The 25,744-nt window shown below is 41.6% G+C and overlaps 1 protein-coding gene and 1 long non-coding RNA gene across 18 annotated transcripts in view; one reads left to right on the top strand and one right to left on the bottom strand.

Moving 5' to 3' along the window:
* LOC117805865 overlaps positions 1-25,744 on the bottom strand; it is a 128,392-nt gene that overhangs the window by 91,240 nt on the left and 11,408 nt on the right. The window contains exon 4 of one of the 13 annotated variants that reach the window (XR_004629548.1): positions 24,653-25,076. The exons of the other annotated variants lie outside the window; for them this stretch is intronic. This is a non-coding gene — a long non-coding RNA (uncharacterized LOC117805865). Of the gene's footprint in view, positions 1-24,652; positions 25,077-25,744 lie in introns of those variants that run through there. 13 annotated transcript variants of the gene reach the window in all.
* dnmt3ab (DNA (cytosine-5-)-methyltransferase 3 alpha b) overlaps positions 1-25,744 on the top strand; it is a 55,956-nt gene that overhangs the window by 22,146 nt on the left and 8,066 nt on the right. Inside the window, exons 5-17 of one of the 5 annotated variants that reach the window (XM_034674437.1) lie at positions 2,822-2,868; positions 4,651-4,797; positions 13,082-13,504; positions 15,729-15,887; positions 16,087-16,194; positions 17,762-17,918; positions 18,059-18,205; positions 20,836-20,880; positions 21,258-21,337; positions 21,539-21,651; positions 24,214-24,397; positions 24,493-24,577; positions 24,915-25,060. In XM_034674437.1, coding sequence (XP_034530328.1) covers positions 2,822-2,868; positions 4,651-4,797; positions 13,082-13,504; positions 15,729-15,887; positions 16,087-16,194; positions 17,762-17,918; positions 18,059-18,205; positions 20,836-20,880; positions 21,258-21,337; positions 21,539-21,651; positions 24,214-24,397; positions 24,493-24,577; positions 24,915-25,060 — 1,841 coding nt within the window. Of the gene's footprint in view, positions 1-2,766; positions 2,869-4,650; positions 4,798-13,081; positions 13,505-15,725; positions 15,888-16,086; positions 16,195-17,761; positions 17,919-18,058; positions 18,206-20,835; positions 20,881-21,257; positions 21,338-21,538; positions 21,652-24,213; positions 24,398-24,492; positions 24,578-24,914; positions 25,061-25,744 lie in introns of those variants that run through there. The other 4 variants (XM_034674436.1, XM_034674440.1, XM_034674439.1 and 1 more) reach the window with 4 other exon arrangements.

The raw sequence follows: 25,744 nt of genomic DNA, 5'->3' as shown, positions 1-25,744 counted from the left end.
AAGGCCAAGCCGAGGGGAAATCCCAACAGGAGCGTTTATTGTGTTTAAGTTATTTTTATTAGACTGCGGTTTCAGCGCCTGTTACAGCAAATATTTTCAGTGCTATTTCTGAAGATCTTTCCCCCAGAGCCGCTGCTTCTCTCGGTTTGGGGTTTAAAATTCCCTCAACATATATGGGCACCTTCATTCCTGTGGAATATATAAACTAAGTTTCTTCAAGAAAGTGCTGATAGGATGTCAGATCTTTGAATTCAATACAGAACATGTGTCACCTGCACTACAGGTGTTAGACCCATACAGTTATTTGAGTGTATGTGCCTTTAATTGTCATGCTGCAGGTAATTGGTGCTACTAAATGGGAGCTACTGAGCATGTGCGATGCAATGTGTGCTTTAATCTGAGCAGGACAAGGAGCAACATATTTTCTAACCGTAGCTTTGTTTGGTTTTGTATAGTTCTGATGCTTTTGTGGAAATATAAGTTAATAGCGACTAGAGAAGTGAATTTTGTTTGTTGATATTTTTAATAAATTCTCAGTTTTTTTAATTTTATACGGCATTCATTTCATTTTTTAGTAAACCTATTTTACAAAGCACGAGTCAGAAAGATCACGTCCTGCAGAAGTGGCAAAAGAAGGTTTTTCTAAAAGTTGCCACGACAACAGCAGGGTTCCCATGCGTCCTGGAAAAACTGGGAAACCTGGAGAACAGTTGACCAGTTTTCCAGTACTGGAAAACACCTGGAAAATGGGAGAACAAGTCAAATGTCCTGGAAAATCACAGATTGTCCTGGAAAATTATTCCAACATGACTATGTGCGACCTGATAAGGTTAAAAAAACACATCCCCATTCAACATTTGTGGCCATTTTTGTCATTCAGTTCTATTTAGGTCAATTTAAGCACTGATCCTCTGATTATTATTAGTATTTATTTATTTCAGTAAGGCAGCTTCCAGAGCTCTTTTGTTTTTTTCTTAGCTCATTTTATATTTTTTGAGAAAAGAGAAAGCTGAGATGTTCCCATCATTGTTGCTTGGTTGCACTAATAAAGTGAAGTGCTGTACATCTGTGGTTGCATTATTCTGTAATCAATTTGCCATCATTTTTAAGCATGTAAGAGATGATTTCATTGATAGCCATAGACTACATGTCTTTCAATGTAGACTTCCACTGAGAGGAACATATTAGACTATTTAGGAACTAATTTAGGAACTAAATTTAGACTGTCATACCAGCTTGATCATCACTGAAAATGTCCTTGAAATGTCCTGGAAAATGATCTCTGGAAAAGAGTGGGAACCCTGAACAGGTGTGAGTCCTGCCGCCAAAATAACATTTATGCAGCAGAATAGAAGAGCAAAAGTGAAGCTAATTATGACATCCTTTTATATAGCTGGACAGTTAAACCCTTAACATTAGATCATAATTTACACACATACTCATGCTGATTGAATATGTGAATAAATCTAAATCTGCGGTTACTGGAAACTTATTGTCCTCTCTGCAACCGTTAAATAATAAGCTCCAAAGTCAATAAACATTCATTACTGGATACTCAACCAGCTGCAACTTTATTTCTGTAGTGCTGAGGAGGTATCCTTCAGGTACACCTCATCTCAAGTTCATTTATTAACTGCTCCTTGCCCAGGTCTCCACAAGCAACAGGACTGACAATAGAGACGGGACATTGGAGTCAAACAGTGCATCGCAGAACATACTGAAATAAAACGTTTCTTTTCATTTAATCATATCAAATGTTTTAAATCACTTCCTGTCTCAGTCCGTCACTTCGTTGTGTTGCCTCGCACCCCATCCCTAGTGGCCTGTTATGAAACTCAAAGAGGAAACGATGTAATCAAGCTGATTTAATCGCAGACGCTTCCTCACATCACATGCTGATAGGACACAGTGTTGGCCATGATAACAATGGTTACGTCAAGTGAAGTGGAAACGTGGGAAAGTATGATACTTGAGTGACACTTTAATTAAAAAAATTATAATAATATTGAAGGCAAAAACTCCCATAATCCCACTCTACTTCAAAATGTGATCAAACCACATCTTCTATTATCAGCCTTGTTATTAATTGATGTTCATAAGGTTAACAGTGTACAAGTACCTTAAGGTTGTTTAATGTATATTAGTAGGCAACTTGAGTAGATGACTTACTTTTTAAAATCTGAAGTATTAGAATTAAGTCAGGGGCACATCAGGTTTCATTGGCTCGTCTGCACACAACTGCAGCAAGAACACACACTCATGTGATCTTGTTGAGGATTTCAAGTTCAGCAGAGAGATTATACACGACCCAAGGAACGCATCAAATAAGGCAGTGTGTTGTTGCCTTTACGGCTCAGTGTCAGCTGCATTGAAGGGGCGATGGTAATAACAACCAGCTGCAGGTCTCATAAAGGGGGGAAATAAGGTCAGAGGTGCGACATTGCCAAAGTAAACCTGGCCTCTCTCCACGCTCATCATGTCCCCGGCAGACGCTCTGAACCCTCTAGGTTGCATCAATCCCTCATACGGCACCTGAGCGCTCAAGCTGCCGTGATCCCCCATGAATTCAAATCAAGCGTGTGAAAGGAGTTTCCACCCTGAGCCGAAACCTCTCAGCTGTTTCATTGATTTGATCCAACACATAGTTAATAACATGATGTGAAGGGTGAGCCTTGTTTGGGTTAATGATTGTGTCATGTGGTTTATTGATGGATGTGAGTCAGCTTCATTTCAACAAAGAAATGTGGATAACCAATGTGGTCAATTTCCACTCTCCTATGAATGATTCAGGCCGTCCTTTGTGTTGCTGTCTTCCTTCTAGATGTGGAGCACAAGGAGGAGGACGGGCGTGATGCAGTCAAGACCGAGGTAAGATTTCCCCTCTATTGAGTCTTTGTTCTCTGGCTGACGTAGCTCTGAGGTGTCATACTTGCCAGGGCTTTAGCTGCCTTTTTGGGGGTAAATTACCTTTCCTGTCACAAACCGTGATTGCTCTTCTTGCTAGCCAGATAGAAGGTCACGCTGCGGCTCGAACAGGAGGAAAAGAGTGTTACTTGAATTGAAAAAGGATATTTTTGGTGAAAATTCTCCACCTGACTTCTGCAGACTGGTATGTTATAAAAAAACATTAACCTTTCATAAAGAATTCTCTTCTTTTTCTTTAAAATTAATATTGACTACAGGACACTCTGAAAGCTTCACGCAGGGAGTTTTTTTTTAAGACGGCAGGTTGATACAAACTGACTTTTTAGGAAATCATTTCTGGGTGTTGCTGAGAGTTAGAGAAAAGGATGAACTGATGAGTAACTACAGGCAGCAGCTGGTACTGGAAACTGGAAAAAAAAAAAGTACCAGGCTAGTTTAGCTTTGTCCACGTGTGGGTAAATAAGCTGCCAAGCGAATGTCATATACTAGTCTGTTAAATATGTAGCTACAGTTTGTTAACTTGGTTGGCTCTGTCCAACCATTTTAAAATCCAGCTACTAGATCCTCTTGATCTTATCAATGATTGTTATATTTAGTTTGTTAAAGCTCCTATGAAGAGTTTTTGATTGGCTATGAAACTGAACCAAATTTCCAGTGGTGCCTCTTAATGATCCACAAAATCAAGCCAGACCATAAGCAACAAGATTGATAGTTTCTAAATTGCAATTTTTGATGCCCTTAATCGCTGTGAGAGGGTAGGTGTCAGATGAACTGATTCGATTGTAAAAAAAATTCTACTCATCCATGTACAGGATGAAATCAGCAGAGTAGGAGGTACCGCTTTGTCCACAGAGGGGCGCCGAAATCAACACAAAGTTACTCAAAGGAGCTGACAGGAGGAACAAAGACTAATCACCGTACACCATTTTACCGGTCCAGACTAGTAACTTTTTGTGAAGTAATTTTGTTTTTTGGGGGTTTTTTTGTGCAGATTACACAAAGTTTGCAATGATATTTTGTTAGCTTTAATGGTGCTAGTGGAGTTATCTTTGTAACTACGGGAGAAGCCAAGCTTACCATCCCTCTCTGTTTCTTCAGTCTTTAAGCTAAGCTTGCTAATTAGCTACCGGCTCAAGCTTAATTTTGAACAAATACAAGAGTGGTATAGATCTTCTTGTCTAGCTCTTTTCAAGAAAGGTAAAGAAAAACCCTTTTGCCACCTTTCCTCTGAATGCACAACCAAAGCTTTCCCTGAATGGAAATGTTGGCACCACTGCCTGGCTGGAAGCGTTGCAAAGTTGCCTGTCTTCAAGGTCCATACAACCTCAGTTGTTGTCTAGTCTTTTGAAAGAAATGGTACCCAATGGTGTATATATTTGAAATATCAAATACACTTGGGGGCTCCTCTTATCAGTTGAGTTTTGTACCCGTAAGACTGTTGCCAGGGAATTGGGATTAGACACTGTGGCATCACTCATTCCTGCCTGACCAATCACAGACTGATAGCACCATACGGCACACCAACATGTGAGTCATCACCCTTTAAGAAATTAGACCACCCCATTGCTTTAACCGCCAATTACTCGCTTGTTAACTAGAGTCTGTCTCACAGGCTCTTTGACGGGTTGGATGCACAGATTTACTGCAAATCTGGATTCCTCCTTTTGAGAGCCACTCTATAAGAGAGAAAACAAGTAGCTAACTTTTTTTCAACATCTTAAACAGGGAGGTCGAGGCAGGCTGCGAGGGGGAGTTGGTTGGGAGATCAGCCTTCGTCAGAGGCCCGTGCCCAGAATAACCTTCCAGGCTGGTGACCCTTATTACATTAACAAGAGGACCAGAGAGGAGTGGCTGGCCAAGTGGAAGATGGAGGTGAGTACCCCCAGATCTGTCCCAGTAGATTACAGGGTGAGTGACAGGCATGGACCAAAAGCTGTCAGGGTCAATGATAGGGCTAGTGGTGTGTTCATAGCCAAGTGTATTTGATGAGTCATTTGATATCTCATCGAGGTACCATTTATTTCAGTGGATTTCCAGAGTCGTTGGCTCGGTCACCTTCTGCATTTCCTTTCTTTGTTCTTTGTTATTGTATTAGCAGAGCAGAAACCACATGCAGCTGGGATGATCACATCTGTTTGATGCCTTGACATGATTCATGCTTCCTGGATGAAAATGTTGCTGTAATAGACTTGAGGTTTTTAAATTTGAAAAGCAGAAAAGTATTTTTCCAGAGACATTGTCCTTTTTAATTAGGATTATCCACAGACTGAGTTGGTGTTCTGACTGAGAACAGTCCAAGGAGCCGCGTTGGTGGTCCAGAGTTGCTTCAGGTAGTAACACAATGATGAAATCCAGGAATCCTGATGGGATCCACAGCTTTGAAGACTCGTCAGATGCCAAAACCCTGCACAGGAGTTTAATGTGATGAGTCAGGATTTTGCCTCTCGGAAAAGTTACCGGAGTGAGAGTAATTTTGTTTTTTTTTTACAAAACTTGAGGTTAAATTGAGAATTGCTTTGTTATTGTGTACTGTAAATTACCTCTACCAGCATTGTGGTGAAAAGTCATGGCAAGTTCAGCTTTGTTTTTAATTCTCCAAGCTCTAAGAATTGATAAATGCTACTAAGGCTGGGCATACACTGTGGAATTTGAGGCTGATTCTGATCTAATTATTGGATGGTACAACTGATTTTGAAGTTGGGACAAATTTTCAGCCTAATCGTGGGTTGTTTGCAGTGCAGTGTACAGGTTGGCACAAGACCCAATCACGGCCCAATCAGCAGCTCCTGGCTGGTCAGGTGAATTCCTGGCATGATAGAAATTTTGGCTAAAATAGCGGACAACTGATAGATACACACTAATCAGCCAAAACATTATGACTACATGTGCAATCTAATGCATTCACATGCAACAGCTCCACCAATCAGGCGTCAACACTTCCAGCTTTCGTTGACACATCAGAAAGGTGTTAATTGTACTTTTACCATTTTTTTTACATTGTTGCAGTCTTTTCCTCTCACTTCAACTTCTGCTCAACTTTGGTGTTTCCGATTTATCATGGTGTGAGTGCTCAGATTCTGCTGGACAGCCTGACTGTACAGTGTGAGCACATGTATCGTAAGTGATTCACTCATTCAGTGCGAGTTCACTTTCCAAAACAACAATTATAAATTGTACAGAGTGTGTCCGACCTAATGCAGCAGGATGTTGATTCTTCTAAATGTGAAGTTCCCCTCGCAGCCCGTTACATACTCATGTTGAATATGACTCAGGTTAATAATATGATGTAGTGAAACCACATCTGTTACATAATGAGGAGTCTCCGTAGTATCAACATGGGGTCTTCCATTTCTCCTGCCTCCCTACCCCCTCTGCTCTCCTCTGGAGAAGCCTCGGAGAGCAGCTATAAAAATGTCTCCAGGGAGGAAATATTGCCAAATTAGCAGGACATGCCGAGGTCCCACAAGTGAAATCTCGTAAAATATGAGGCAAGTAGGCAGCTCACGTTTTCAAAAACAGAGGTGGATCTTCTTGAACAAGTAGCTCTACAAGGCTGAGATTAAAGGGGATTTGCAAAATGCAAATTTTGAGTGTGCCTGTTTTCCCCTCTTTTGTCATCTGGCGTATTGCAAGCTTTGATCTAATTTGCACAAAGAGTGATTTGTTCTGGCACCAAAGCTCCTTCCTGAGGAGTAATATGATGCACAGCCTTTAGTTATGGTCCTGCTCTTGACACGGAGCCTCTTGCTGTTGCATGTTTCTGCAGCGGGGAGGACATGGTGGCTGAAAGGGTTACTGCCGTCTTGCACTTTCTGCGGGATCTCTCTTTTTTCACGTGCCTTGTGTTACAGTGGACTTCTCCGTCTCTCCCTCTCTGTTTCCCTCCCCCATTCTTTCTCCTGACCCCTCCCCCCCAGCTATGGAAATGAACTCTGTGCTATGGATATGAGGGTGAAGATGAGGTTTGCAGCAAATTTCCAGTCCTGCTTGCAAGACAGCCTCTTGGCTCACTGCCAACATTTTGCAAGTCCTCTCTAGCCAACCAGAATTCCTGTCGGCAATCACCTGACCCTGAATTCCCAGACAAAGAAATGTTCATGCTTTCTTTTTTTAAGCGATCTCCTCTACCCTGAGAGTGGGGGTGAAAAAAAACTCCAGCCCCACACTGGATTATGAGGGTTGCGCGCTGGTGTGTATGGGTATGTGCACTGCATTGTTTGTTTGATAACACAGGGGGATAGTGTGCATGTTTGATTAGCCTGCTTACAGCGAGGGGAATATGCTGACTTCAGGTATTTCCACGAGAGTTGTCGTAAACCATCTGCTCTGCACGGCTTAAAGGGAAACCGTCTCTTTAAAAAAAAAAAAAAGGAAGAGTGAGCAGGCTTTAGCTGTGTTTGGGAAAAAAAAAGTTGCATGCATGAAAAAAGTTTCTCCCGTGGGGTGAATATGTGCTGAGACTATTTCCTGCTTCAGAGCAGCGCCTAGAAATGTCAGAGTAGCACAATGTGTTTTAGGGCAGATATATTTACCTTGAAAATGTCGCTGTGTTGTGAGAGCACTGTGACTTCACCTTACATAACATCTAACCGGGATAAGGGTGAAGTTGTTGTGTAGGCCTCAAATCCCATTCCTTCTGATCATTGTGCACTTTGATGTGTTTCACTCTGACATAGATTTACTACGAGAAGAGTAATTTGATTACTTAAAAAAAAGGACTTTAAAGGGCTTTGGAGTCAGCCGAGCAGCCTCCTTAGGGAGCTTTTTTAACAGCTCCACTTGTAGATTCATGAGGAATTCTGTTTATGTATTCATGGCTGACTCGGTAATATTCCTAATTATCTCCTAAAAGGGTGCAACACAATGAAAACCAGATGGCCTATTTTGTTGTGACCCCCCTAGGCCACTCATGAAATACACAGCCTCTGTAGGAATCTGTGCTAAAATCAGGCTAATGAATGCAATAGCCACATTGCTGCACAACAGAACCGGCAACTCGTGCATTTTAAGACAATATTACAACTCACCTGATATTACTTAAAGAAGTGTATTATTTGTAAGCATGTAGATGTATCTCACTGTACTAACCGTCAAACAATTACACACAAAACAGTCCCTGCTGTGTCTCTCCTGCCTGTTGCGCATGAGAGACGACTGCATTCAAAGGTCAAACTCTTTTGTGTTGCTTCAAAGGCTGGTTGTCACATTGTGTAAGGAAGTAATGTTCAGTGACAGTTGATTCTGTTTAACTTTTACCTTCAATCCCATTTTTGCAGAATGCTTTTTCATTCTGATTTGGCAGCGTTTGACACGGCATCAACCTTCTTGTTCAAAGCTTGTCTCAGAATTTAGTTCTATGTGAGTTAACGCACGACGGTGTTTCATCTCAACAACTGCACTTGTGAGTCTTTGAGAGAAAGACAGTTTTCCTCGTAAAGTTAACAACCTTATAATAGACTGTTGTTGTCTTGTAAATAAATGGAGCTTACGCAGTAAACGTGACCTTTTTGTTAACAACCGCAGCCCAGATTAGATTCTGAAGTATCGTCTGCACACCCCAGAGACCAATATCTCTTCCCTTTTTTTCTGCCTCGCGGTGCACTCCGTCACCCCTTGAGCCCTCAGGGTATCATGCTGCACAGAACTCTAAGTCAGATTATCCCTTATTGTGCACCCAGTGTGTCTCTGCACCCTTCCAGAGGCCTATAGAGCTTCTGTTTTCACTTTGCATAAAAAATGCAATCATTACGATGTGTACAGTAACGTATATTTGAGCGTTTTTCTGCTGTTTTTAAACATAAAACGATTTTCTAGAGGCAAACAGGGAAGAAGTCATGATTGTGAGGTTGTTTAAACACATTTTCTGGGCTGTGTTGACACATCTACACTATGTCTGCTGTCATTTTTGGTATTTATCTTCAGCGTGGCGTGACAGCGGATATAAGTGGTGGTATTTCTGGGCTGTCAGTGACGGGCAGGCGTGCGTAAATGATAAAGACCGCATTGTGTCTCGGCTACCTCCTTTTGCTATTTCCCCCTTTAGCTCAGAGGGCCTGTCTTGCTGGTGGAGCTGCACACACACTGTGAGGCCCCCAAAAGGGGGGCATTTACAACTGGGAAGAAGTCCAGAGACAAATATCTGGTTCTTATAGCCACTGTACTTTCTCACCTCCCCCCACTGGCATTTTTAGCATCACTTTCTCATTGGCTCAGAGAAGGAACCCTGCAAACAGACTGACCCTGAACACGCCAAAATGAGCAGAGGAACTGCAGCTCAGCCATTTAATTGCCATTTACAGCTTTTCCAGTGTACCTGTGATTACTGGTCACCAGAGATGCAGTCGCTCACTCTTGAGTAAATATATAAAATCGTTCTTTGCACTTCTTCTCAGTCAGCCCTTTTCTTCCAGTCTGCAGCAGTGAGTGCTGTCATTACTTTCCTACATGATTACAGATTGTTTCCCCTTTACATATAACACATTTAGCAGTCTAATTGACATTTGTTAGTTTTTGCAGTTTACCATCTGGAACCGCACATCTAAGCAGGCTGTCGAACACTAACTCCAATGTGCCTGAGCTGGAGCCAAGAGGCCTAACACATATGGCCAAGGGCTTTGAACCATCCATCCAGCACTACAGTGCAGATATTTATAAACCGCAGCAGAGCCTCTTGATTGAAGAGCACATGTTTCTACTCTTCAGAGCAGAAACCCCTCCCCGGGCCGTCTAGGCACCACCTCCCCTTAAAGGCGCTATTGTTTACGAGTCACACTGGGAGAGAGCACCGAGAGTTGTACTCTACTTTCTCTCTCTTTTTCTTGCCCTTCTTTTTTTTCTCCTCTTCCCACACACCCGCTCCACCTCTGGACATTTACAGAGTGTGTGAGAGACCTGAGAACTTGAGAAAGACTGGAGGAAAGTAAGCACAGCTGTGCAGCAGTGCTCTCACATGGAGCCTATAGTGTGACTCACACGTGTTTACATATGGGACTGCAGAGATGTTTTCTAAGTGTGTGTGTGTTTTGAGGGGACGGAGAGTTAACATGTGTGTGCATGAGAGTGCTAACGTTGGTGTGTTTCAGAGAGAGACATCCGAATGAGTGCAGCTGTCGGGGATTTACTGAGAGAGGCTTTAGTCTCGGCTGCGTCTCGTCCTCTCTGATCGACCTAGCGGTTCAGTGTCAGGTACCATAAACCCGCTGAACTCTCTGCAGCAGCTCTGGACACGAGAGAGTTACTGTATACCTCGCTGTTAATGAATGGGCCTTACAGTCAGAGATAAAGCTCTGTTTACAGGGGCGGTCAATCTCCCACAATCATTACATTTTACATTGAACTCTGCGTGGCTTCAGGCAGAATACACGATTGCATATATTGTCTGATAACAGCTGAGTCACTTATGTTTCCCTCAAAGCATGCTTTCTATAAAGCTGCATTGATCCATTTATTTCACTTCACAAATAATCAGATAATTGTTTCTGACAATTATGATCAGTTTGGCTTCATTATAAACTGTGATTTGAAGTGCTTTTAGCTTATCATCATTACAGCCAACCACATCATTGCTTTGGTTTACTCTCACTGCTATCAGGAGTCTCTTTGTCAGTCCCAGTGCACAGTAGTAAAATTAAGGAAGCTCAACCTTAACTTAGCATTATGGGGTCACATTCAGGGTTGAGCCGATAAGAGGTTAGGAAACTCAAAGAAGGCTGAAAACCGAAACACCAGAAATAAATTATTATGCCAATTATTAGTAGGGAGACCGTTACAACTGACCCCAGTCTCCCCTACCATTGCATGTATGGCTCTGACTGTGTACTAACCTCACTAAAATCAAGGATCTCATTGAACAGGTCAGACAACGAGGGTGCATGCCTCTCATCTGGTTCAGAGAGATGAGTCCTTTTTTCTGCGCTCTGTTCTCCTTCTCCTGCACTGTGCGCTTCTCCGTCTCCAAGCGGGTTCTCCGGATCCATTGCAGCCTGGATCATTTCTCGTGTGGCTGCTTTATTCCCACATCCAAGTAATGATCTTTATAACGTGGATCAAGTACAGTCGCGATGAAGTGCAGAGGATCCAAATAGATCTCATTGAAACATGTGCTGACAGACTCTAAGTGTACTTTTCATTGTTTTGACTCCGTGGTCCGTCTCAACCTCTTTGCTTAGAAGACGCTGTAGTGCTGCAGTTAAAGGAAGAACAGATGCAGACATGTTGGCCCTTATCCAGACAAGCGCGTACTGGCCCCGGTTTTTGCTTGCGTCATCACAAAATTGTGTTTGTTTCGGTGTTAAAAGTATTTTGGCCGAAAACCAAAAATGCACTTTTCTGCCATTTTCGGCCGAAAATTTTCGGGGGCTGAATTTTCGGTTTTATCCCTATTAGCTACCCCTGGCTGGAAAATTTAAAATCAGGTTTAAAATTGTCAGGTTGTGCATGTGTGAATGCAGCTAATGAGACTATTTCAGGTCACTCTTCAATCACAGGTAGCTAGGCTTTAAAGCATAGCTTATTTAAAGCTGCTGTTGGTAGTCACAGAGTAAACATTTGTTCAGAGAGAGGGACTTCAAATGTCAACACTATCCCTCCCAACCAGATTTCCTCTTAGCCCCCCAACACAGATCAGCGTGTGCAGTCATGATAGTGCCGGACTCATAACCAATCAGAGGACTTAGTTGGGGCTGCCCCTTAACCAATCAGGACAGAGGATTGGAGATTAGCTGTGATTGGTCCGTCATAACGGGAACGAGGGGAATAATAACATTGCTTGATACAAAGGCATTGGAAAACACAGAGATTTCACAATAGTCTCAAATTACTCCACTTACAGATGAGTACCGATGGGTATTATGACCTTTTCTCCAAACCCAGCAGAAAAAAAGGAACGTTTTTTACACCATTCCTTCCAACAGCAGCTTTAAGTATGTATTTTACTGTTATTGGAACCAGTATTTACAAAATGAACATTAAGCTGTATTAAAGAAGACTTGGATTGGAAATGTATTCAGATACAAAATCAAGAAGATGTAGGTTCATTTTCTTATCTGCACTGTGGTATTTACTCCACTCTTCAGACCCCTACATTCAGTCTTTTTATAAAGTCTAAGACAATTACAAAGCTATAATAAGTTGTTGATCATAGTGGAGCTCTCAGAGAGTCGGTAAAGGTCCACCTGGACGTTCAGTTGCTGGCCACAAACATGACTCCAGTGTCTGTGTCTGCAAGGTGTTTAAATAGACAACATGTCCACGAACATGTAAGTCATTACAGCTTACAAGGTGATAACATGTAAATGTAGTTTACAGCTTGTTCACGTTTATTCATAGTCAGACATTTTTTCTGTTGTTGTCAACAGTCGATGTCTTCAGCTCAGTCAGATGAGAAACTGGTGTCACTTTCATCTCGGTGTGTGTCATGCAGATACATTTCAGGATGCGTCTAGACTGTCTTCAAACAACGCCGTCTTATTTTACCTTCTTCTACTTCTTTATTTAGCATTTAGTGCTCGTGGAGCGGTGATACCAGCCTTCAATTATTCTGCATCAGTACTGTCAAGTATTTAAAGACTTCACTTTGTGCTCGGTCAGATCCATTTATAAGCTTGTCTTTCTGTCGTCTTTGACTTATTCATCTTATTCATACCCAACATATGGTCTTCACATACATTTCACCCATCGATTCATCCTCTTTTTCTGAAGCTTGGTTTTAAGTTTGTCATTTCTTCCTTTTGAAGCGATCCTATTTTATATATACTGTATTTTTTATTATCCTGTCAAGTTTTATGAATACCAAGGGTATTTTTATTTTTTACCCCCAAGCTGCCAAAGTTGAGTTGTGTAAACTAAAGTTTCTAAATATAGCATTTTGAGTTAAGCGCTGTATGTAACAGTAGAAGGAAGAAGGGGCACGGGTTTGAGGTGGTTGGTGGTGCAGGCACCCCATGTATGGAGGCAACAGTCCTCCTCACACTCTTCGTAGGACAGATTCATGGCCCCAACAGTATTCAATGTCACCTCTCATTCCCTCCCCACATTTCCTGTCTCTCTCAAGTTGACCAATTAAATGAGGGCAAAAAGCCCAAACTGAGGCATAAACGTTTGACAATTCATCTGATAAGCTACCTTCTCCTAACCGCTGTCACTGCTTGTGTTTCAGGCAGAGAAAAAGGCTAAACTGATGTCAGCGATGAATGCGATGAAGGATCACGAGGAGGAGGAGGAGGAGGAGGAGAATGAAATAGAAACTCAGAGAGAAGAAGTCTCAATAATCAAGCACCCATCGCCTTCAAGGCAGCAGCTGCAGCCGCCGCCTCAGATGCACACTCAGTCAAAGCCTCAGTATCAACAGCAATCACAGCCGACGCTGCCTCTGCAACAACAAAAACAACAAAAACAACAACAACCACCACAGCAGAAACATCCACTGCATCAGCAGTCACCTCAGCAGCAGCAACAGCAGCAGCAGCAACAGCCTACTGACCCCGCCTCCCCCACAGTGGCCACGACCCCTGAGCCCGTCGTCATCGGAGGAGGAGACAAGACTTCCCCGAGGTCTGCAGACACTGAGCATGAGTACGAGGTAGGACAATCATGAGCTCCATTTAACTTAAATAATGTCTTTAAGACTAACAGGAAGAAGGATTGATTTTAAAGCCTGTGTTCATCTAAACTGTGCAAAGTATCCATTCATGTTGGAAAAATGTGTTTCACTCAAGCGGCAACCTCCGGTCTAAAAATATGAGTCCTATGCTGAAGTGCTAAAAACTGCAGTTCATCAAGGATCTGCTTTAAAGGTGACATATCATGCTTTTTTCATCAATATATATTGGTCTAAGAGGTCCCCAAAACATGTCTTTAAAGTTTATGCTCAAAAAAACACTTTGAAATCAGATTTTGGTCTGCCTGAAAAGCCCTCTTCTTCAGGCCTCCTCAGAACATTGTGTTTTCCCTCTGACCGCGCCCCCTCAGGAAGTGGATGTGCCCTCGGCTCTCCGGCACATTGATCTAATGTTTACATGTTGGCTGAATATACACGGCTGCTCACAGACCTGCGTTACTTCCACCCTCTGAATCTGATCCAGAATTTGATCCTGATGGAGAGGCGCCTGCAGCAGGACCTTTCTGAAGGATTGGTCAGATTTAGTGTTTCTTGTTGTTTTATTTATCAGTATGTAGACGTGTGTCTTGGTACACAGCTACGAACATGTAGCTATGTGGCTATGCTAACTAGCGCTAGCACTTATCCATGATGGTGGAGAAATCAGAACAGGGGCAGAATGGATTTTTTTCATTCTCGGGGGGTTTGTAGACATGCCAGGGAAACATATTTCAGGTAGAGAACCATTAAAAAGTCATTAAAAAGATATGTCACCTTTAAGGCTGGCTCCGGAAGTACCAAAACCACATACACACCAATTCAAAGAAGCCGATCACTACAGCAGAAATAAACATGTTTACAGCCTGGTACAAAAGACGAGTGTAGTCTGGATAGCTCATTTCTTGATCGGCACACACTGCATGGGGGATGTTTTTTTTCTAACGTGGCAATTTCAAAGATATTGTGATAACGAGTCTTCCAATGAGAGGCACAGCTGACTTGATTGACAGGCAGGAACACTGTAGCTGTTAGCTAGGAGGCTCAAAGCCCGCCTCTTTACATCACAGTCGCTAGACAGCAGCAATATGGCTGGCGCTGACGATTGGCCTCAAAACAGCTCTTCAGAAACAGATGGGTGACATCACGGATACTACGTCCATTATTTATAGTCTATGGTTTCACTCGGGTGTTTGATAACTTTCAGCCTCACAGAGAGCCAGAAGATTACAAAAACACTCGATATGTAATGTTGAACTTTAACAATACGACGAAAACAAATACATTTTCAGCATATAGTGTTATGGTTTCATAAAGTTGGTTTCCATTTTTAACTAAATATAAGCATAACAAAGTTTCAGCCACATTACACTCACATATGATGTGGTTTTGTTTTGTTTGACTAAAAAAGGTTTAAAGATCTGATTAATCGACTACAATAAAACAAAATGTTTTCATTGAGTTAGTGCTCCTCACCTAACGTGTAAACACACAGCTTTTAGGGGTTGTGCCACAGTGTCCGTTGAACATCTGTATTAGCTGATATTTGTCCTGCTGACAGACAGGCACATCATCAAATAATATGCCACACGCTGACGTCAATCACACAGCCAACCAGCATGTAAGCTGGGTATTGTAGAGCAGCACAGACACTCCAATGCACAAGTATGTGGCGCTCACAATAGCATAGGCCACTGCATTGCTGCAGCGTAGAGTCAACGGAGAAGTAAAAACCAGGTTTTATACTGTCTCTGAAACAGTCAGTGACATGCAGTTTATGAGACATGCTCCAGCAGGGTTTCCAGAGGTGGCACTACTAGCAAGAGTACTGTCAATCCGTCAAGTTTGAATCAGAATGTTACTTCAACCTTAGTTTTTTGCCATTAATTAAATTCACCTAGAAAGGAATACAGGGAGATATTTAAGAGCTTTTCTAATGTATGTATCTTCCTAATCTATTTATAACATGTCATCCTGATGATGCATACTGTAACCTACCATGTTGGTCTATTACCATCCACACTTATTATGTCTGTCAAAGAACAGAATCCTCCCGTTTGCTCTCAGTGAGGCTTCTTCTATTTTTTTCCCCTCCCGTTTAAAGTTTATTTTATTTTCCAAAGACAAACAAACCGAGACGGACAGTGTTTCACAAATACCCCCAGACGTTGATGCAGAGCGGATGGTTTGTCTTCTATTTTGGCAGCAGGACGGTCGTGGTTTTGGCATTGGCGAGCTGGTTTGGGGAAAGCTGCGAGGGTACTCGTGGTGGCCAGGCCGCATCGTATCCTGGTGGATTACGGGACGGAGCAAAGCTGCTGAGGGAACCAGATGGGTCATGTGGTTTGGAGAAGATAAATTCTCAGTGGTGAGTTTTTATGGCAAAAATAAATATGGCTGTTGTTTCTCCAACCAAATATTGAGCAAAACAGCCTCCTGTTCATACGTGAAGAGCAAACACCTTCACTGACTTTTATTTCTTGTACTTTCTCATCTTATTACTCTTCTCCAGTGACATATCAGACTTAAAGTAAACGTCGATTTCATTGTCTTTGTATTTTTCACAGATCTGTGTAGAGAAACTTATGCCTTTAAGTTCCTTCACTAATGCCTTTCACCAACCGACTTACAACAAGCAGCCCACGTACAAGAAAGCTATCTATGAGGTGCTACAGGTGAGTACAACAACGTTTAACTACGCTTGTGTCCTCAAGTATTAAAGAAGTGCAGAGGGAAACAGCAGGGTACTTCTTAATCAGAACATTTCAACATTTCAACAAGAGTAAGAGGAAATGATTGGTACCACACTCCAATTATTTCCGTGCTTCTGAATAGCTATCAAATGATGAGGTTGTGGTATAAATCAAGGATGGGATTCTTATGGATTTATCCAGAATGTATGCATTCCCACTAGACTTTAAATTATCCACAAGGTTATTTTTCCATTTGGACTCAACCTAATGAATTTTGAAGGAAAGAGCCGACCGTTTGTGTCCACTGGTCGTGCTGTGTATATACACAAAGTAACGTTATACGTGTTCGTTAGCCGATAACAACTCAGTTGTGTTGCAAAGGTGAAAGGGCGCTGTGTTTTGGTTGGTCAAACTTCTGCTACAAAGCTGGCTGTCATCCATGACATTGCCAAGGTATAGGTTATTAAAAAGCAACTTGGTTGGAATAGGATCCAGTTGGCTTTGTTTGCACATAATGTAACTTAGTAGTCTTAGTATTACAGGGAGCTAAAGATTGGCTATACAAATCAAACTGTGCTTACAATGTGCTTTAAAAAGTCCAGGGGTATATGAATGAATTAAGATGACTTTGGTGGCAGATGCACAAGTAAAGAGGTGTAAAAAAAAATACACAAAGAGGATTAAATAGTAAATAACCATCATAAAATGATGCAGAAAAGCCTTCAGTTGGCAGAGAAGAAGTCAAGTTTTTATGCTATAAGTTTTCTGGGAGGACCCCCAAACCCACACTTTATGTTTCCTTTGCTGGTTGGCTGTTGTTCATCTGAGAGATGTTTTATAGAATACAGATATTGTTGCTCTTACACATAGATCGTAACAACAAAGGTTATTTATTTGTGCAGTTAAACCTTTGATATGTGCTGCACCTTGCTCTGGGCGCTGTATATTTTCCTGCTCTTTTTGTCCTTTGTGAATCACATCCCTGATAAATCAAACAATTCAAGGTTTGAGAGGAAGCAGTCATGTGTTGTACAGTGACTGTCCATGTGTTTCACAAAGTCTTCCAGGACATCCAGGGTCGGCTGTGGCTCAGTGGGTAGAGTCGGTCGTCCCACAATCTGAAGGTTGGCGGTTCGATCCCACATGTCGAAGTGTCCTTGAGCAAGACAATGAACCCCGAATTGTTGAACTGTTGTTCAGCGGTGTGTGAATGTGTACAAATGAGAGATCAGCTAATATACTGATGATTCATTACCATAGCAGCCTCTACCATCAGTGAGTGAATGAGTATGAATGGGTGAATGTGACGAGTAGTGTGTAAAAGCGCTTTGAGTAGTCAGACAGGCTAGAAAAGCGCTATATAAGTACAAGTCCATTTACCATCTATTGTAGCTGTGTGTGCACTGTCCTTCAAACCACAAAATGGTGTGGGAATTCAGTGTAGTTGGCACATGCAATCACAAAAAGTGCTCAAAAGAAGAACAAAGAGAAAATATTTTTAATCTCTTCTTGAATGCTCAAGTTCTTCATTCTTTTTATTCGTCAATAGGCGGCTAGCAGCCGGGCAGGCAAAGCCTTCAAAGCCTGCACTGACAAGGTCGGCAAAGAAAGCTCCAAATCAGTGGATATGCTGATCAAGGAAATGATTGACTGGGCTATGACAGGATTTCTGCCCACCGGACCCAAAGGGTTAGAGCCACCAGAGGGTAAGTGTCTTGCCAGGAAGCATTTTATCTTTTGATTATCATAGTTAAAGGTGTGAATGACTGTTTGACTTAAAAAAGGATTGTCAAATAATTCCTGACATTGCCTATAATATTATGTTTTTACATGCTTTATGTCCCAGAGGAGCGTAACCCATACAAACAGGTGCACCCTGAGATGTGGGCGGAGCCTGAAGCAGCCGCCTATGAGCCTCCTCCAGCCAAAAAGCCTCGCAAAAGCACAGCAGAGAAACCCAAGGTCAAGGACATAGTTGATGAGAGGACGAGAGGTAAGGTGCCCCATTTATATGTTTAAATAGGAGTCATGAACTCTGTAGTCCTTCCCTTGGGGACGACTCAGCAGTGCTGTACATCAGAGTAAAGTGGTCAAAGGAGTGTGTGGACGAGAGGTCCATTAGAGTGGCAGCTAGTGAGTGATGTGACAATGCAGAAATGCTTGTTATGATCCAGACGATTAATTGATGTTCATGATGATATAAATATAAAGGTTACTTACTAATTTAAGAATATCCCAGGTAAATGAAGCTAAAAGCTTTACAGCTCTCTCTATGGAATGTATATTCTATAGTTACAGGGACATCCCCTCTCACTCGTTAACCTTTCATCTACTCCTGTTTAGACTCCTGCTGGTGAGTCAGGTCCATTAGCATCTGAATATTTATGCGACCCTGAGCTGGATAATGGCAGGAGCCAAGAGAAAAAGGGAGTTAAGTTTACAACATAAGTAGGAGTTTGTTGGTATTACAGCTACATGGAAAACAGATGGACAGGATAGTCGAACCAGGCTAAAAAGTGTCTCCATTTGTATTATTTTGAGGGTTGATGCACAATTTCAATGACTTTTCCATGTCTTTTAGGCAAAATTTCATAACTACACATTCTCTGAAACGTCTGTGTATACATGGAAATAAGAATATAAATCCATCTATTTTACAACTTTGAATCTCAACTTAAATGTATGAGAAGCTATGTGGTTTGAAAAAAATGCACATATATTTAAGTAATGATGACATGAATAAAATGTTTACAGAATTTCATACTCTACAGAAATATTAAAGCTGGGGTTGGTAGTCAGATTTAGATCCACTTTTTGTCATACTGGTTAAAATGATCTTTATGTCTTGATGGTAATCAATACATAATGTGTTCTTAAAAAAGAGTGAGAAAGAGCTGCTATCTACAGTCGGAGTAAACCTGGGAAAACACCAACCAATCACTGTTTCTGGGTCCCAAAATGTTTAACCAATCCAATCCTGTCCTGCCGTTCTGCCCGCCTCCTGCACATACATTTCCCCAGCCTGCACTCCTTGTCCTCGTCCCCTGCCTCTGCTTCCCCTGCCTCTATTTACTGCCCCTCTCACTCGTCCTCTGGCCTGTCCCCTCTGACCCGATGAGGTGCTTTGCTCAAGACTGTAGTCCGGATCAGAGTCTAAAAAGCTCTCACCACGGGGCTCTGACAAACAAAAGAATGAATGACATTTAGTAAGTCCTACAGAAAAAGTAGATGTATTGTAGCGTCCGTCTGTCCAGACGCTGTAGTGATGACGAGCCGATTCGTGAACACGTTGAGTTTTAATAACCGGTCACTGTCGGCCGTGATCACACCAACCAACAAAACAACAATCAATGTTTGAATGAATGAAGAACTTCTCCTCTCCTCTCTCTCCCGCTCACACACTCTACACCTCTCCTGATGCCTTCACTGACTGTCAACACTGTAGGAATTAAGAACATCTACACTGAACATGTTTAACAAACAGTAGAGTTGTTACAGTATTACATGTGTTATAACTTTTCTCTTGATATCGTGTCACTGGTACAACTGGATAATGCTAGAATGACAGTTGTGAGTACTAACAGCAGCCATGTTTGTTTGTGTTTTTAACTTTCACTATGAGAATGTTTTGGTGAGGACTGGTTTTGAATCAGTCACCATCATATGGTCGTGACTCAGTGGCGCTTGTGCATGTGAGCGGGGGCCTTGTTTTGGAGGAGCTCCGAGGGGAGGGGGGGAGGGGTTAAACGGAGTCCTAAAGACATGCAACATTCAAATTCATGCTAGTTTTCCAAGACTACCAACCGTAGCTTTAATGAAGCAGATTTCTTCAGTCTTTTCCGAAGCTTTCTATGTTTGTTAATTTTTTTACAAAACTTCTATAAGTCTGGAAACTGTTCATTTCATATTCAATGACTTTCCAGTTTTTTTCACGACAATACGAGCTCTACATTGTCTCTTACACCGCAGCTCCTAGAATGGGGTGTGCCGCAGGGATCAATTCTAGAGCCATATTATGATCTAATGTTTTAAAATCTAGATCTAATTTTATTTTCTTGAGACTAACTGTATCTGACATTCTCACAAAAAAGCCAGAACCACATAGCTGTTAAAAAAATATAATTATTTACAGAGGGGGATTCCTTTGATTCATTTGTGTAGAGCACAGGGAACATATACACTTTTTAAAGTTGTATAATCTCAACAGTGTATTTCTCTGTAAAAGCTCAAGAATAACAGCTACAACATTTTTTTAACACATCTAGAAACTTTCCAAATCACCAGAATAAAAACCTATTATTGTGTTATGTTATATGTCCTGTCCCCTGGTGAGAATGTAAATATGCATATTTGAGTTTCTGACAGAGGAACAACTTATTCACTATGGATTGTACTGCAAAAATACAAATAATAGACTTGGAGGTGCTGAAGTTTTGGATTTACACAAATGGTTACATGATGATGACATGTAGCTCTGTATGTGAATTCATCACTTTCAACTGGGGCGATGAAATAGGAGAGTAAAAGTAGAAACATTTGTTTGAACCCCAAAAATGCATTTTTTGAGTTGCAGGTTTGCTAACCTACATTTCTCATGGGTTGTTTCATGTTTTGTTTTTTCAGAGCGACTTGTTCTTGAAGTGAGACAAAAGTGCCGCAGCATCGAGGGTAAGTGACGAGTCCTCTGTGTACTCTAGTTTGTGGCAGCACCGGGGGGCCTCTCAGGGGAGGAACACAGAGACGTATTGCTCTTGCTCTTGCTCTTGCCCTTGATCTTGACAAGCAAAGCAGCTGAACTGTATACGTCTTTGTTAATAAAACGTTACGAGTGGAGATGAAGAAATAACATTTCCATAATTCTTGGCGCTTCACTGGCTCCCTGGTCGGTTCTCTACAAACATACCAGCTAAGCTCATTAGATCTTCACCTGCATCACAGCTGTTCAAATAATTTCACTGAAGTGTGATGTTCAGAGCGTTTCAGGGCGTTCACACCTCTCTGACCTCCGCCTGTTAAATACTGACACACTGCACTTCTCTCTGCAGACATCTGTATCTCCTGTGGAAGTCTGAATGTCAGCCGGGAGCACCCGCTGTTTGCTGGAGGAATGTGCCAGAGCTGTAAGGTAAGCTTTGATAGAGGTCAATAAAAGCCTGGGACTCAGAACCAACTACCGTCTCATAAAAAATCATTGCTCCTGTCAAAGCCAATAATAAACTGCACATATTTCAAACCGCACCTGATGTCATTCAGTTAGGCCTTTTGTCTTTTTAAACGACAAACAGTTCACTTCTGATTTGGTCTTGTTTTGCTCCGTCTTTCACAGAACTGCTTCCTTGAATGTGCATATCAGTACGACGATGACGGCTACCAGTCATACTGCACTATCTGCTGCGGAGGCCGAGAGGTGCTCATGTGCGGAAACAACAACTGTTGTCGGTAAGGTTTCTTCTGGGTTCTGATGTGTTCCAGACATAGAAACCACAATAGTCCCAAACAGTGGAAATCCAACTTATGACAGAGAAGTTGTATGTTCTGTGATTATAATATGGTGAGCAGAGTCATGGATTCAAATTAAAGCATATAAATGTTTAGTACAGGAATGTTACAGAGGATCGGAACAGTTACAACCGATACACATAAGGGACGAAGCAAATCGGTTAAATGAAAAATGAATATCAACACCATTCTTAAATAGCAGAGGGCACTGTCTGCTTTTGACTTCTCTCTTTTGACGTCTGTAGCAGATGAAGATTTTGAAGCTGAGAATGCACCTCATCCCACACATAAACACTGCTCTAGCGGCCCATTAAGCCTACTGTTTTGGCATTTTCCTTCTCGCATCCGTAAGATTGCCATCTGCTTTTAAAACACTAAAAAAACAAATCTCTCTTTCTCTCTAACTAATCCTCGAGTAGTCTACTCATCGCTAGTATCTACATATGAGAGATACAAACAGAGAGATGTAGACAGACGCAACAGACAACTCTTTGAAGGACTCCAATGCACCGAACAGATTTATGATTTCGCATGAGTTTAGTTCAAAATAAAAACACAAGTTACTAGACGTATTCCTCGTCACAGCAGTTTCGACTTTCGACTTCCCAGTCATGACCCTTTGTCGTTGTCTTCCACAACTCTCGACTCCACACATTTCCTGTCTCTCTTCATCTGTCGTATCAATAAAGGTTAAAAAATCACTTTAAAAAATGTATGAATAAATGGTATCGTGAGCCAGCATCCTGGATCATATCATGAGTTGAGTGTATCATTACATCCCTATTACGATGTCCATCAAAATGAGGTACAATCCTATCAGAATTTCACATAACTTGGATTATATAGACGTCCAGAGTTAAGGGCATCTTGGTAGTTGAAAAAATACAAACAGCCTGTATTTAATGCTGATTTATTGCACTGTCAGCGCCTATTTCTTATGCAAAACCAATGTGGCTCAGTGTGTGCAGTGCTCAGTGTCCTACGTGCAAAAAGGCTCATTGAGTCAGCTGTTTTCTGTCATCATGTTCCTACGTCTTTTCTGCATATATAACATTTATATATATTTATAACATACACAGCATAAACACTTCTTTAATTAGATGAATTGTAGGAACCTTTCTCTGAGTGTGATAATATCTAAGTTATATTATATGCTTTGTGCGCTTCTCCTTTGCATTTTTCACTTATTTAGTACATTCCTGCTAACCGTTTTCCCATACTATCATTCATCTCTTAAACCCCTGTGCCATTACTGTTTTTAATGGTAGGTTATTCATTTTATAATCAGTAAGAGTGTAAAAATAAAATGGGTGGCATTCATGTATTCAAAAATTCTTCAGTGTTCAGTTGTTTTTACAACACAGATAGCAGCACACTGCCAAACTACTGTATACTGAGGACATAATAGAGTCTTTGTAGTGGTGTCACAAATCTCACTGATGTTAGGCACTATCATGGTGGTCCACGGGACCTCCATGAATATTTGATCACTAATATTATATGAAGAGTGGTTGTATGTCTGTTGAATACGCCACTGTTTACTATAAAGACATTTACAACACGATTAAAGCCTCGGAAAATACCACAAGAACAGATTATGTTTTGTCAGTCACATGTACGACCAATCAGCACACAATAGCTTGCTGTCTGTTTAGATGATGGCGTCTGACATTTGGATGACATTTTCATGACAGATGGCTGCCACTCAAAACTCCCAAACATCACTCAAAACCATTAAATCCAGTCCTTGAAGATAAAAATGAAGTCAGACAAATGAAAATTGTGTGTCCTGTTTCTGATCTCTGATTGGTCTAAAAACAAATCTCATTAAAAGACAGAAACCAACCGTGAGTCCCGTGAGCATGACTGACTAGGCTACTTCTGTGGCACTCAGCCCTGAGCCCCACTGAAGACACAAATACACACAGTTTCTTTTATGTTGTGAAATACTTCCAGCTGCAGATTAATTTGGTGCACTTGTTGATATTAAAACAAAAAGAGTGTGTTTGTGGGATGGACCCTGAAAAACTACAGTGCTCATGTTTGTTTCAATGACAGGATCATGTGACCAAGTGCAACAGTGAGGCTCATTGATGAGATATAAAAAGTTGAGGGCAACAAGGGACAGAAAAGAAGATGCATCAGGCTTTAGCACACAGAAATGTCTTAGTCTGGTCAGTTTCTCGCTCTCTTTTGGGCGCCTTAATGGAATTGGTTACAGTCGGCGAAATAAGCAAAACCATCAGACATCTGTTTGATGATGTCTCAAAGCTGGGTTGTCATGAACACATGCTGGAGGTGCAGGGCTGGCTGTCAAAACAACAGCATCAATGATGAGAGCAAGCCTGCACTCTTACTCCATGTCTCTATGAAATATTAAAAATATCAATAATCCTGCAACTGATGTTTGATACTGACATTCAACTACTCAGCGCTCGACTTTCAGAGCTACTAGATCGATATCATCATGTGTACTCATCGCCCTCCTTGTCCTGTGTTCAGGTGCTTCTGTGTGGAGTGTGTAGAACTCCTAGTGGGTCAAGGCGCGGCTCACGCAGCCATCAAAGAGGATCCGTGGAACTGCTTCATGTGCGGTCAGAAGAGTGTGTTTGGTCTCTTGTTGCGTCGCGCTGACTGGCCGAGCCGTCTCCAGCGCTTCTTTGCAAATAATCACGATCAAGATTTTGTGAGTGATGCTGCTTTCAGATTATACATCTCACTGACTGTGTCAATGACGAGTCTTTTTCATGCAAGTCTCTTTGTTTCGGTGTTGCGTTTCAGGACACACCAAAGCATTACCCCCCAGTCATGGTGGAGAAGAGGAAGCCCATCCGTGTCCTGTCGCTATTTGACGGCATAGCAACAGGTAAGAGAAGAAATGGAGCCTGTGCTTTTCTATTGGACTAAGTGCTGATATTCATACATCAAAATGAGACTTATATAAAAACATATTTATAACAGGAGAGTGGTGAAGACTTTGAATATTTTAGATGCTGTATGAGTGTAAAATGTTACATTTTAGTGTTAATTTTCAATTTCTTTTTAATAGCATTGGATTTCCTTTTCATTACGGGACAGCTAAAAACCTCTGTGTCCATGTTATTGTTGTTTTCTTTATTGTTTGTGAGTTTTTTGTTGACATCTTGAATTGTTTATCCCCTTCTTCTGATGTCCTGTCTAACCTTCCACCCTCTTCTATCCAGGGTTACTGGTGCTTAAAGAACTTGGCATCCAAGTGGACCGCTACATAGCTTCTGAAGTGTGTGAAGACTCCATCACTGTGGGTATCGTCCGGCATCAGGGTCGCATCATGTACGTTGGCGATGTGAGGAACGTCACGCGCAGACATGTGAGTTTGACTTGTTCTGCAAAGAGATGTGTTGTGAATACATTGAAGTGAATACGCTGTGGGATAGTTGTTGGTAAATTGGACCATAGCAGAGATACACATTCATCAAAAGTTGCATATTTATTCTGCAGTTTGTGCAGAAAAATAAGGTAAAAAAAGCTGTATGTGGGTGAGATTGTGGTAGAAGAAATGAAGGAAACACAGATGTAAACTCTACTGAAAGAGACTCAATGAGAGCACACTATCAGAATGCAGCATAGGCTTTGTAGTTGTAAATATGACATAAGTTTTTATCCCACACACTGTATCATTTTATCTCCCGACTGTCAACACCAACTGACCCAGTCCAGCTTGATCAGATCAGTCGCGGTGACTAAATCATGTTTATAACCGGCTCTACAGTGCCTGTGTGTTCCTGCTGGAACATGCCCCTCTGCAGCAGAGGCTGTCTGACTCTGTGGATGTAGAAAAACCGTCTGCTTATCACACATTAATAACAGGGCTCCATTGTACATGCAGATTGCCCTGATACAGACATTATGTGTCTTCCCTGCAGAACATTCTGAAGTGTTACATAGATGTAGCATTTAGCAGAAATGTGTCACACTCCATTGTCAGCATGGCTTAGAATTATTTGTAGATTTTAAAATCATGTTGTCACACTTAAGTAGTGCAGACGCTTCA

Source organism: Notolabrus celidotus, chromosome 22 (assembly GCF_009762535.1).
Source record: "Notolabrus celidotus isolate fNotCel1 chromosome 22, fNotCel1.pri, whole genome shotgun sequence".
Taxonomy (NCBI): domain Eukaryota; kingdom Metazoa; phylum Chordata; class Actinopteri; order Labriformes; family Labridae; genus Notolabrus; species Notolabrus celidotus.
This window is presented reverse-complemented; position numbering and strand designations above follow the sequence as displayed.